Source organism: Macrotis lagotis, chromosome X (assembly GCF_037893015.1).
Source record: "Macrotis lagotis isolate mMagLag1 chromosome X, bilby.v1.9.chrom.fasta, whole genome shotgun sequence".
NCBI classification, from domain to species: Eukaryota; Metazoa; Chordata; class Mammalia; order Peramelemorphia; family Peramelidae; genus Macrotis; species Macrotis lagotis.
Genome location: NC_133666.1, coordinates 558,984,926 through 558,997,759, shown reverse-complemented (window position 1 = coordinate 558,997,759; position 12,834 = coordinate 558,984,926). Strand labels below are relative to the sequence as shown.

General features: G+C 38.2%; 1 protein-coding gene and 1 long non-coding RNA gene across 2 annotated transcripts in view; one reads left to right on the top strand and one right to left on the bottom strand.

Annotated features, from left to right (window-relative positions):
• The first annotated feature begins 361 nt into the window (after positions 1-361).
• LOC141497985 (uncharacterized) overlaps positions 362-12,834 on the top strand; it is a 29,751-nt gene continuing 17,278 nt past the window's right edge. The window contains exons 1-2 of the long non-coding RNA XR_012471510.1: positions 362-414; positions 5,059-5,113. This is a non-coding gene — a long non-coding RNA (uncharacterized LOC141497985). The remainder of the gene's footprint in view (positions 415-5,058; positions 5,114-12,834) is intronic.
• On the bottom strand, positions 12,357-12,725 carry BAALC (BAALC binder of MAP3K1 and KLF4). Its single transcript, XM_074199484.1, has 2 exons — positions 12,521-12,725; positions 12,357-12,439 (listed from the first exon to the last, which is right to left on the bottom strand). Exons 1-2 carry the CDS (start codon positions 12,723-12,725, stop codon positions 12,357-12,359), a joined length of 288 nt encoding a protein of 95 aa, XP_074055585.1.

The window sequence follows — 12,834 nt, the reverse complement described above, 5'->3', positions numbered from 1 at the left end:
GTTTCTTCCTATCCCTCTCCGAGGTCCTGCTGTAATTCATGAGAATCTACATCTACTTGAGCTATTGTCATCTCTGGTGCCAGTAGACATTCAAGAGAAATTTGTAATTGGGGATAGATTGGCTTCCAATAGTCACGGTCTTCTTAATGCTAGGTTACTTCCTCAACTAGTGGGCAAATAGACCAGAATATGATCATAATGCATACATTGTTCTCCACATCAAAATTGGTCCAACCTTCCATAAGCAATACTTGTGTCAATACTTGGGTCAGTCTTGTCTCTAGGCAATGGGGAGACCCATCTGGGGAGTCAACACTCCCATTGCAGAGCTGGTAAAGCTCCCTACAGAGGGGTGCCGAGAGACAGAACGGAGGCGCAAAGCCCTAAGAGAGCAACTCCTGGCTCAGCCTGATAGTGAGTTCTCCCCATCTTAGAAGCTTTCCTCTGCATACTTGGTTTGGTCTGGTTTGTGAGCCTTGATTCTAGATTGTCTCCTTTGGGCTTTGCTACCAATGAAGCAGATTGGTTTTGGACTTTTAATCTGAATTTCCAGGAATAGCACTAGATTGGCAGTTCTCAAAGTGTGGTCCAGGGTATAATGGGTGTCCTAAGATCCTTTCAGATAGTTCATGAGGTCAAAACAATACTAAAACATTTTAATTTCTAATACAGTGGAAAGGTGTGTATTTATGTATATGTGTGTGTATGTGAGAGAGAAAGAGAGAGAGAGAGAGAGAGAGAGAGAGAGAGAGGAGAGAGAAACATTAAAAAGCTCTTTGGGGATGGAGCTCACACTAACAGAGATAGATAGATAGATAGATAGATAGATAGATAGATAGATAGATAGATAGATAGATGATAGAACCCCACATAAACAAAAGTTCTTTGGGAAGGGGAGTCTCAGTAATTTTTAAAGAGTCCTAAGACCAAAAGTTTTAGAACCACTGCTCTAAATTATGACATTTTCCCTTTATAATTCCCTTCTCTCATGTCTAATCTTCTATTTTTTCCCCCTTCCTTTTCCTTCCTTGTCCTATATCTGAAGCTTGTTAGTGGAGTTCAGTAACTTCCAAAGGCATTCCTGGAAGTTCTCAGGGATAAAGAGGTTAGTGAGTCCTGATTATAATAATAAGGATGAAGATAAAAAAGACATGTATCATTAAATTAAAAAGAAATCATTATGGAAAGCTTTGTATGCTAAGCCTAGGACTATTTTTTGAAGCCAAGGTCATCAAAAAATTATCCAAGAAGATTAATTATTGGATGAAGGAGTTGCTTTTGGATAAGTATTTTGGGAAAACTGGAATGCTACCATGAAGTGGGCACATATTGATCAGGAAATCAATAGGTGGTGCAGTGGATAGAGTGATAGCCTAGAATCAGGAAGACTGATCTTCCGGAAATCAAATCTGATCTCAGACACTTACTAGCTGTGTGACCCTGGGCAAGACATCATTTGCCTCGGTTTCTACATCTATAAAATGAGCCAGAAAAGGAAATGACACTCAATCTTTGCCAAGAACATCCCAAATGGGGGCATGAAGAGTTAAACATGATTGGAAAGAATGAACTATAATTAATTGGAGAATGGGAGGGGGAAGTGGTATATTAACACAATGTCTTTATTGTAGAATAAGAAATGACAAATTTGAGAAATTCAGAGAAATTGAAGGCCTGTATAAACTTATATAATGCAAAATAAGCACACAAAGAGGGAGAAACCATAATGATGACGATGTAAATGAAAAAACCTCAAAAAGGAAGTTAAACAGAAATGTAAAAGCTAATGAAGGTCCTGAAGAACTGAGATAATGAAATAAACTTCTTCCCTCATGGCAGAGGTAACAGACTACCACTACTATAACAATAAAGCATCTATATCTTCAGAAATTGATGTTGTAATAAATGTTAAATAGAGTTTTTACTTATATAACTCTATTTAAGAATTTCTATTTTGAGAACACTGAGGTGGGTCTGCAAATCTATTTCAACATCACCATGGGATGATATCCTAAATTTAGGGTAGTAGCTATGGGAATAGAAACAGAGACAAATAAAGAAAATAATCAAAAGGGAGAACCAGTAGTACTTCATAAAAAAACTAGATGTTGGGGCTAAGGGGGGGGGGTGGAGATCACTCCAAGGTTTCAAGTAAGGCTAATGGAAATGTTGGTATGAAAGGAAATAGGTAAGAGATTTCTAAGGAAGGAAGATGGTAAGTTTAATTAGATGTGTTGAATTTGAGATGTCAGCATCACTTTCAGATCAAGGAAGAAATGTCTAGTGGAGAGTTACAAATTGTGGGACTAAAATCTGAAAGAGAGTTCATGACTGTAAATAATCTATTTGGGAATATTCTCCAGTGGAATGAAGAATAATTCCTAGGAACTATAAATAAAAAGAAGAGCGAAGGTTCCAATTGGGAATAACAACTAATAAATAATAGAAATCCAGAAAGCATTGCTAAAGATTGTGAAATCTTGTCCAGGAAACTGAAAAATCTAGGAGGTAGAGTTTTTTTCTCCTGTTATTGATCACAGCCAAAGGCTTCAAGAGAGAAAGGCAGATTTGAGAAGTGAAAACTTTGTTAAGAAGTATTTATTTAATGGGCTTCCATTTCTGAACCATGTCTTAAGATGTAGGGTCTAGAATACTGCCAGGTGATCAAAGGTCAAGAAGGATGAGTAAAGGCTATTTGATTTGATTTGGCAATTAAGGGTTTCTTGATAACTTTCGAGTAAGCATAGTGAAATAGAAAGTTGATACCCCATTATTTTGTGTTATGTATTCATTCTTAATTAAGAATTGTATCTAATCACTAGAATCAATATTTAGAATTTGGTATTGGTATTGAATATTTAGAGGAAGGTATTTAACAAGTTAGGTAGATTCCCTAAAGGATCATTTAAAGAAAGACATGAAGATCAGAGTTATGGTCAGGTGGGGAGACAGAGCTGGAATTGAACAAATGGTCTGCTTTAGGGGAGTTAAGAGGACTTTGTAGTGAAACTCTCATTTTAGAACAGAAGTTAAAGACAATCTTCTATAAGAAGATCCAGAGTGGAATATCTGAGAAATGAGAAAGGAGTCAGTCAATCAGAAGGAGAAGAAAGTTACTCAAGATAATGGAATCAGGAGATCACATTGAGGAAACTAAATAAAATTCGAAACATCCACCATTTCTGACAGGCTTTCCTGTGGGCAAAAGATCAAATGGACAAGAGTCAAATTTTCAAATGAAACCAAAGCAAATAGAACTAGTTGAGAAAGGACTGTTTCTCTAGAAAAACAAATAGCCTCTCTCTAGGGATAGAATTATGGCAGTCTAGTGAGAACAATGACTCTCCTTCCCTCCTAAGGGCTTAGAAGGACCTCTTTCTTAACAGGAAAAGGCTGTAACATATGGAATGCCTAATTAAAGTTTGGGGTACAATGGATAAAGCACAGGGTCTGAAGTCAGGAAGACTCAACTCCTCGAGTTCAAATATGACCTCAGACACTTACTAGCTGTGTGACCCTTGGCAAGTCACTTAATCCTGTCTGCCTTAGTTACCTCATCTGTAAAATGAGCTGGAGAAGGAAATAGCAAAAACCAAAGCAAAAACCACTCCAGTATCTTTGCCAGGAAAACTAAATGGGATCTTGAAGAATCAGATACATCTGAAAAAAAGGACTGAACAAAATTAAAGGCTAAAAGACTGGAGATCTTTTGGGGTTAAAGAAAAGAAGTCAAAGAGCAAAATAGTTACTATATCTAAACTATTTAGAATTATTACTTGAAGGACATTGATTAACAGTTGGCAGACTGGAAAGAGTGATAGGTTTAGAATTGGAGGAAATTTAGTGACCTTGGGCAAGCTATTTAATCATTCAAAGTTATTGATTTCCTCCCCTATAAAAGGAGGGAACTGAAAGAACTCCTTTGAGTTCTAAGGGCAGTTAGATGATGCAGTGGATAGCACACTGGCCTTGGAGTCAGGGGGATGGGAGTTTGAATCCAGTCTTGGACATTTACTAACTGTTTGGCCCTGATTGCCTCACTTCCAAGACCATTTCCAGTCATCCTGATTCATAACTGACCACTGGATTCAGATCACTCTGGGGGAGAAAGTGAGACTGGTAACTTAGCACAGCCCCCCTCACTCAAATCCAATGCATGTGCTTGTCATGACCTCACCTCCCTGATGCCATGGTTTTCTTCAGGAATGAAGAACAAAATATGAGTTCCAAGGTCCCCTCCAGCTCTAAAGCAATGATCCTATAAACTTCCCCCACCCTGAAAGTCAAGATGAGAGGAAATGACCTATGTCCCACATTTAACAGAGATATATCCTCACGTCAGGATTGTCCAAACACTATTTTATGAAGCATGAAGTTATCTGTCCATCCCTGAACTCTTTAAAAATAGGTAAGATTACCTTGGCGAAGGAAATGGCAAACCACTCCAGAATCTTTGCCATGAAAACCTCAAATGAGGTCACAAAGAATTGGACACAACTAAACAACAACAACAAAGATCATCTTTGCTTCAGATGAATGAGCACCTGGAATCTCCTCTAACTCTAGGGTTCCCAGAATGTAGTCACTCTTACTGATTTTAAATTGTGAGGATCTGATAGAATCTATTTTTCCAGAGTCCAACATGGTAGAATGAAAAAGATACTGGACTCTGCGCACTCCTGGCTCTAATAGTTTTGTGACCTTTATCAAGTCAATTGACATTTCTATACAAATAGAAGTAGTCATTCTTCTACTATATATTTTGTAGGATTATTTTGTTAGTAGGAAAAACATTTTACAAATGTAGGTTTATGATAATAATAGCCAACATTTATATTACCCCTTAAGGTTTACAAAGCACTTTATACATCGAATGTATTTTCACTTGATTCTCATAACAACCTTGCCAAGCAGGCAATATAAGCTTTATTATTAAACTTTCTCAAGGAAGAAAATAAGCATTTTTAAGCCTGGTACTATTGATCTTTAGCACAACCTTGGGAGGAAGACACTGTTGTTATTATTATTATTATTATTATTATCATTCTCATTTTATAGATGAAGAAATGGCAGCAAGTAGAGGTTACGTGACTTTCCCAGAGAACCACAGCTAGTAAGTATTTGAGGCTGGATTTGAACTCGGATCTTCCTGATTCCAGACCTAGCTGCATCTATAGAATTCTCTTGTTCTACTAATTTAGTAACAGGAGTGGGAGAGGGAGGGAGGAGAGAGAGAAGGAAATTAAGGTGAATCTGGCACTATTTATCCTTTTAATGAAACCATGAGTCTTACAAAGTTCCCTCTCAAGTGGACATTTAGAAAAGGAAATGATGATCCTAAAAGGTCATCATGATTTCACCAAGAACAAGTCATTCTAGACTCCTTTTTAATCTTGTGTGATCCACAAATAAACTCTCATTCTCCTAAACTCTCCTGATAGGGGCTCCTGCCCCCGCTGCTGCTGCTGCTGCTAATCCCCTCTCTCTCTTAGCGTCTGATAATCATGGTAATAGGTAAGTAAACATTATTTAAATAAAAAAATAAGATAGAACAAGATAATGCTTTTCCAAATTATGGCTACTGATCCTAACTTAAAATGTTACTAATTTTTTTAAAAATAATTCAATGGTTGCAACAAAATTGCTAAGGTTTTTTTGTTGTTTTTTGTTTTATTTTGCTTCTACAAATAGTACATAAGAGAACTTGCCTTGCAGTAGGAAGAGTTTAAGTCTAGTCTCAGACATTTGATTAGTTGCACTAGGCAAGTCATTTGATTTTTGTCTGCTTCAATTTTATCTTTAAAATAATAATAATAATAATAATACATTGTGAAAGTCACATGAGATATTTGTAATGTCATTTACAAACTCTAAAAAGCTACTTATTATTACAAACAAAAAACTATAAATTTTTTTAAAGCTAACAGGTGATAACTAAAACAATACTTGCCCAGATAAGAGCGGATGAGGAGATGAAGTTGGAACTGGTCAAGTGGGCTATTTTAGGGAAGTCAAGAAGACTTTGTAATGAAGTTCTCAATTTAGAACAGAAGTTAAGATAATCTTGGAAAAGAGTAAAAGTAAATTATTGTCAAGTATTTAATTCACTTTCATTTAGGGGAGACAATATAGGATAGTAGAAAGAGTACTTATTACCTTTGGAGTCAGTGGACTTGGATTTGAATCCTAACTTGGTCACAGTATAAGATCTCAAGCAAGAAATTCTGTTTCTCTGAACTTCATCTATAAAATGAGGGACTAATCTCAAGCTACTTCTAGGATTCCTTCCAATTTTGAATTTATGTTCCTACATAATTTATCAAACTTTTAGCAAAGTATTTGATAATATCTTTCATGGTATTCTTGTGTAAAATAGGGAGAGATGTGGACCAAATCAGTTAAGTAGATTTGAAATTTATTGAATGGCTGGACAGAAAGGTCAATTGTTTCCAAGTTGATGTAGTTCAGAAGAGGGCCTTCAGTGGATTGCTCCAGAGACTTGAGAATGACCCTATATTATTTAACATTGTTTGCCAGTAAGTGGATAAAGGCAGAGATTGCACACTCACTCAATTTTTAAATGAGAACTAAATGGAGGAAGTAGCCAACACACCTGAATGGTTGACAGGCTAGAATATGTGGCTGACCCTAACCAGATGATATTCAATAGGAATAAAAGTTGCCTTAAACCTTAGCTTCAAAAGATTGTCTTCAAGAGTACAAGATGGAGGGACACATGGTTAAATGGCAGTTTGTCGAGGAAAAGAAATAAGGGATTTTTAATGCCTCTTAAGTTCAATATATATAAACATTATGATGTGGCAGTCAAAAATGCTCAAGTGTTTGGGGCTGTTTTAAGAATGGCATTGTTTCCAGCAATGAGGTGGCAGTCAACCCATTGAAGTCCTCTCTATTCAAACCTCAGATAGAGTAGGGTACTAAATTCTGGAGTCCACAGTTTAGCAAGGACATTGATAAGGCAGAGAGTATCCAGAAGAAGGCAAGTAGGATGTTAAAGAGATTAAATATAAGCTCCATGACAGAAGGGATTGTGTCTTCTCTATCTTTATCTCATCCAGTGCTCAGGCCATTGCTCCACATAAGTAGGTGTTTACTGAGGTTGTTGTCCTGGTGTTGTTTGTGCCATTGAATTTAAGGAGAGGTGTTGTGCAAAGTTTCCAGCCTCACTTTCTCTTCTGGAGTCATGTGGGTCCAGTGACCAGATAGGGTTCTGGATGACTGGAGATGGCTCTGAATTTGAGGCAGTCAGGATTAAGTGACTTGCCCAGGGTCACACAAATAGTGTTAGGCTTCTAAGGTCATATTTGAACTCAGGTCCTCCTGACTCCAGAATCCCTGTTCTATCCACTGCACCAACTAGCTGGGTTTACTTGAATGCATATTGAATTATAAATGGGCAAAAATTGTTGAGGAGTAGGGGAGAAGTACATCAAAACATGGTTTAGTTTCTCTACCCTTTCTTCATCCTAGATAGCACTAACCCTTCATTTTCTGTGTGACTTTGGTTATTTGCTGAAAAATTATAAAACCTATCTGATACTTATTTCCTGATGCCATTGCAATGAATGACTGAAAAAAATTATTAAGCACTTATTATATGTAATAAATTTATCACCTTATTAATAATGCTATAATGTTATAAAAATAACAGTACTTATTTACTGAAGTTCTTATCTAGGAAATCTGAAGATCTATTCTCACCTTGATTCTCAGAATAAAAAGCAATCTCTGGCTAGTTTTATAAGAGTTTCATCTGAAAGGGACTAGATCCATATAAAGTATCAATTACTATTATTATTATCAGTAACATTATTTAGACAATTCTCATACATACACACACATACATACATACACATATATGTATGTATGTGTATGTATGTATTCTTTTCCTGGTCCCTCTCTCCCTCCCAAGATGCTAACCCTAACCAAGATTGTCTTCTGATGTATCTTGTATATTATCTTCTCCATTAAAATGCAAGCTTCTTAAGAGCATGGGTATTTCTAGAGCTTAACCATAGAGTCACAAAGAAATTATTTAATAAATGATTGCTGACTGACTGCCAAACCCCCGACTCACTCCCCTGCCCTCCAAAGAGACCATGTGTAGATTCTAAATGATAGGTGAACTTATCTGGGGGAAAAAATTGCATTCATTTGAATTGATTCTCTCTCTGTAATAATATGTATTTTATTTTATGCAATTAAAGGCATTATTTTATAAAGATAGACTTCAACAGTGTGCCATTGTGCACACACATGCATTGGAAATTTCTGCTCTACAGTGACATAAGCACATGATTTTAATTCAGTTCAATTCAACATTTACTAAGCATCTATTATGAACAAGGCATTTTATCTCCAATTGGGAACAGAAAAATATTCGTGACACAAACCTACCTTCCAAACTCTTTACAATCTATAATTGAGGGGAAAGGAAGAGCAGGATAAGAGCAAAGGATTGGGCAGAGCAACATGCCACGAGACTCATAAGAAGAGATAACTTTCACCTAGAGTATTCTGGAAAGATTTCATGGATCTAATGTCACCTGAACTTGACCTTGAAAGAAAAGATTTTAAGAAATAGAAAGGGAAAAGAGGAAATCCATTCCTGTCTGTGGAGACTGGGTGAGCAAAAGTATGAAAATGGGTGTATACACAAACAGTATAAGTATCTAGTAAAAAAGAAGGGGCGCGTGAAGCCAGTTTGTTTGGAGAATAGTGTCCATTAAGGAAGTAAATTGAAACATGCCTGGAGTCAGATTATGAAGGGTCTTAAATACAAAGTTTATACCTAATTAATTATGTAATTTGATTAGAAAGAATACTAATCAGAATAGTTCATTTGGAGAGAAGGGTCTTAAATACGAAGTTTATACCTAATTAAGTATGTAACTTGATTAGAAAGAATACTAATCAGAATAGTTCATTTGGAGAACTGTTGGGCTGTTGTGTCAATGATGGATTGGAGAGGGAATGAGAATAGGAGGCAGAAAGACCATTTAGGAGATTATGATAATGGTCAAAGTGAGATTTAGGAGTCTGAACTAAGGTGGTTGCTGTTGGAGTGAATGGAAACAGAAAGATGTGAGAGCTATTGAAGTTAGACCTGGATGGATTTGACAACTGGTTACATATTAACTTGAAAATCTGACCAGTCAGAGTACTTTTCTTAGTAGAAGAAACAAGATGATAGTTTGAGAGGGTTAAAAGGTCAAGAAAAAAATTTGGTTTATGTTTTGTTTTTATTTTTAATTTAGGAAAGAAGAGAAAGGAAGATGACTGTAAGTAAATTGGAAGGAGGTCATGGAGAATGACCAATAGGAATATAGAAATGGCATTCGGGGCACAGGTGACTAGGATAACTTTGGCAAGGGGAATTATCTTCTGTGTTAAGGCAGAATGACAGCATGGGTAAAAACAGAAAAAATTTTCAGATATGACAGAGAGGAGATGAAAGAACTTTTAAGTTAAATGGTCTCATCGCCCACACATAGTGATGCTTCTCCATCCCACTGGATTTTCTCAGTCATTTACTGATGTTGGGCTTCATTTCCTTCCCTTTAGAGTCTTGTTATTTCATCTGTCTAAGTATTCTCTTCAGTGGTACACATCCTAACTCCTCTACATCTTAATTAGATGCATTTAAGAGTTGCTATGTGTGATTACCTCCCTTCCCAAATGGTGGTGACCAGGCTTCTGATCTTTCCAAATTTAGGGAGACTGGTCCTTGAACAATGGGCACATTGGGTCAATACTTGGCAACTTTGAAACTGGGTAGGATTTCAGGGATTTTTATCTGCTGGTATTGCCTTTAGAACCCAAAGTCACCTCCATAAAATATAAAATGGTGAGATATTCATTGGAAGGGGATTTGATGGTGGCTCTCCAACTCACTCTTAAAAATTTAAGAAAAATCTGATTGATCATTTACATTTATTTTTATTTTTCACAAGAAAATTAAAAAGAGAAAGTGTGAAACAGTGGGGGAAAAGTTGTGACTCTGGCATGGTTACTTTTGGATTAAAATTCTAGTTGCAGCTACTTTAATACCTGTGTGAATACCAATGAATCACCTGCTTTCTCATCTACAAAATGAGAGGATTAGACTTGAGAATTTGTGAGTTTCCCTAGACATATGATCTTATGAACTCTTAAGATGCAGAAACAATATAGTAAGATGATAGAATTTAAGTGATTGACCATTCAGGCTTCCTAACAAGAAAATTGTTATCCAAGATTTGAATTTCTTTAAAATGATTGAGAAAAAAAAGATGGGAGCACATTTTTTAACAAACACCTTAATATTAGTTCTTTCTCCTCTTCTATGAAATAATTTTTGAAAATTGTGGGTGGAAAATGTCACAGCATGATAACAGTTAGTATTAGGTTGATTAGGTTGATGAGAAGACTCAAAATAATTTCCTGTGAGGAATGATTGAAGGAATGGGGATGTTTAGGCCTGATAAGAACAAAAATATTAGGAGAATAAGTTCTCAGGTCAGAGGTATTGGGTTTGAAATTCACCTCCAAGTTAATTCCATTTCTTATCTGTGTGGCCTTGGATAAATCACTTAACCTTTCTAAACCTCAGTTTTCTTGTATGTAAAAAAAAATGACTTCTAAAGTTTCTTTAAGCTCTAAGTTTACATTCCTAAATATCTGATACAGTTGTCCCATGTAAGAGGGATTAGATTTGTTTTGCATAGCGCTTATGAGCGGAGGTTAGAGAGAGATGTATTTTGTCCAAAGGTAAAGCAATTTAACCTTTCTTAAAAATTAGAACTGTCTGTACATGGAATAATCAACTTAATGAAGTAGTAAGTTCTTTTTCAGGAGAGTTGTTCAACTAGTTACTAGGTTTGTTTGGTGTTTTTAGGTTTTTGCAAGGCAATGGGGTTAAGTGACTTGCCCAAGGTCACACAGCTAGGTAATTATTAAGTGTCTGAGGTTGAATTTGAACTCAGTTCCTCCTGACTCCAGGGCCAGTGCTCTATTCATTGCGGCACCTAGCTGCCCTGTTACTAGGTTTTACAGAAATGGATCCTGCATTTTTTTTTGAGATGATGGGGGGGGGGGGTAGGTAGGAAATAACTTACCCAGGATCACACAACTAGTGTCTGAGGTTGAGTTTGAACTCAAGTCCTCCTGACTCCAGGGCTAGGGCTCTCTATTCAGTGCAATCCCGAGCTGCCCCTCCAGATATCTTCTAAGGTTTCTTCAATTCTAAGATTGTTTAGATAAGATGGGTAGGGATAGAGATTACATCTTTGATTTCATTGACAGGGAATTCCTATATGAAGAAATTTCTTTCATTGATTTGAGTCAGAACCTTCTCTGTAACTTATAGTCATAAATTTAACTAGAGCATTGAAAAGTTAAGTGACTTACCCAGGATCACTGTCATTTTGTCAGAGGTAGGAAAACCTTTAAGGAAAATATTTCTAAATCAATTCTCACTCTTATCAGTCTGTTTTCTTTCCAAATCCTGATTTTATGGTTAGATCTGAAAGTTATTTGCATATTTTTAAAATTCCCATATTATAAAAATCATGGCACTACGACCTGGAAGGGACCTTTGAGATCACCTAGTTTCACCTGCTTTTACACCAGATAAAGAACTGTACTGGGAAGTTATTTACATTGTAGTGGACAAGCATGAATGACTGGCTTGCATTCTAGCCCTCAAAGAAAACAATAAACCAATCACTCAGGAAAACATCTTTCAATACAGTGGGGTTTTTTTTCAAGGAAACCCAAAAGGAAGGACACTGACCCGATCCAAAATTCTCTTGCTTAATATACTGAGGGGTCCTCAAACATACGATGCAAGATCAAATTTTGCTTTTTGATTGTTTTCTAAGAGTACCAAAATGTGGAGAGTCAAGAGAAATAGTGTTCTTCAGTATCTGCTGAGCTACAGCATTTAAACATCTGATCCAAGTCCAGGCAGAGGGAGACCAGATGACTAGGTAGATGAGCAAATTAGCTGGGTGGAGAGGTGATGAGATGGCTAGAGAGAAACATGGAGACGTGGATGCAGAGGTAGAATAGGGGTATGGGGGCTGTGGGTGCAGGGGGATATGAGGGGATACGCCATTGTGATAACGGCAGGAAGTCTTCCCACCCTATCCCCTTCTAGATGAACCAGCACAGAGAAACATCGGAGAGAAGTCGATTTCGCCCAGAAACCGGGGATGTGATTGCGAAGGAAGCCCACCCTTAGTAATCAGGTCTCCCAGTAAAGGGAGTTGCTGGAGGAGGGTGCCACCCTGGAGACATGTGACACCCCTCCCGTTGTAGGGCCCTCGATCGCCCCTTCCCCCCCGGTCCTATTGCTAGGTCCCCTTCTCTCCGGCGACCCTGTGGGCTGAAGGGCTGGAGCCCAGGGGAAGTGCCCGCCCTGGCTCGGCCGCAGCCCCTGGAGGGCTGGAGGGAAGAGGGGAGCCAGGGTGAGAGCATGAGGAAAGCCCTGGTCCCGGGGGGCAGTTGGCTCACTCACCCGTGTACAGGGAGCCCTGCTCCCGCAGGCCGCCCGCCTCTGGGCCGCTGTCCGCTTCCCCGGGGCTGAGCCCGGCGGCCGTGGCGCTTGCAGAGAGCTGCAGGTCCGTGTCCGTGTTAGTCAGCCAGGTGGACTCGGTCTCCCGGGTCCAGCTCTCGTAGTAGCGGGGCTCGATGGCATCGGCGCGGCTCCCTCCGCAGCCCATCCTCCTCTCTCTCTCTCTCTCTCTCTCTCTCTCTCTCTCTCTCTCTCTCTCTCTCTCTCTCTCTCTTTCTCTCTGTCTCTCCTCCAACTCCAGTCCCGCGTCGGACTCC

What these genes read in the sequence shown, in the direction of transcription:
- BAALC (XM_074199484.1), bottom strand. Translation starts at nt 12,725, where the DNA reads ATGGGCTGCGGAGGGAGCCGCGCCGATGCCATCGAGCCCCGCTACTAC. An exon ending in GCAGGGCTCCCTGTACACGG is followed by an intron (nt 12,440 to 12,520) that starts GTGAGTGAGCCA and finishes CCAGCCCTCCAG; the next exon opens with GGGCTGCGGCCGAGCCAGGG.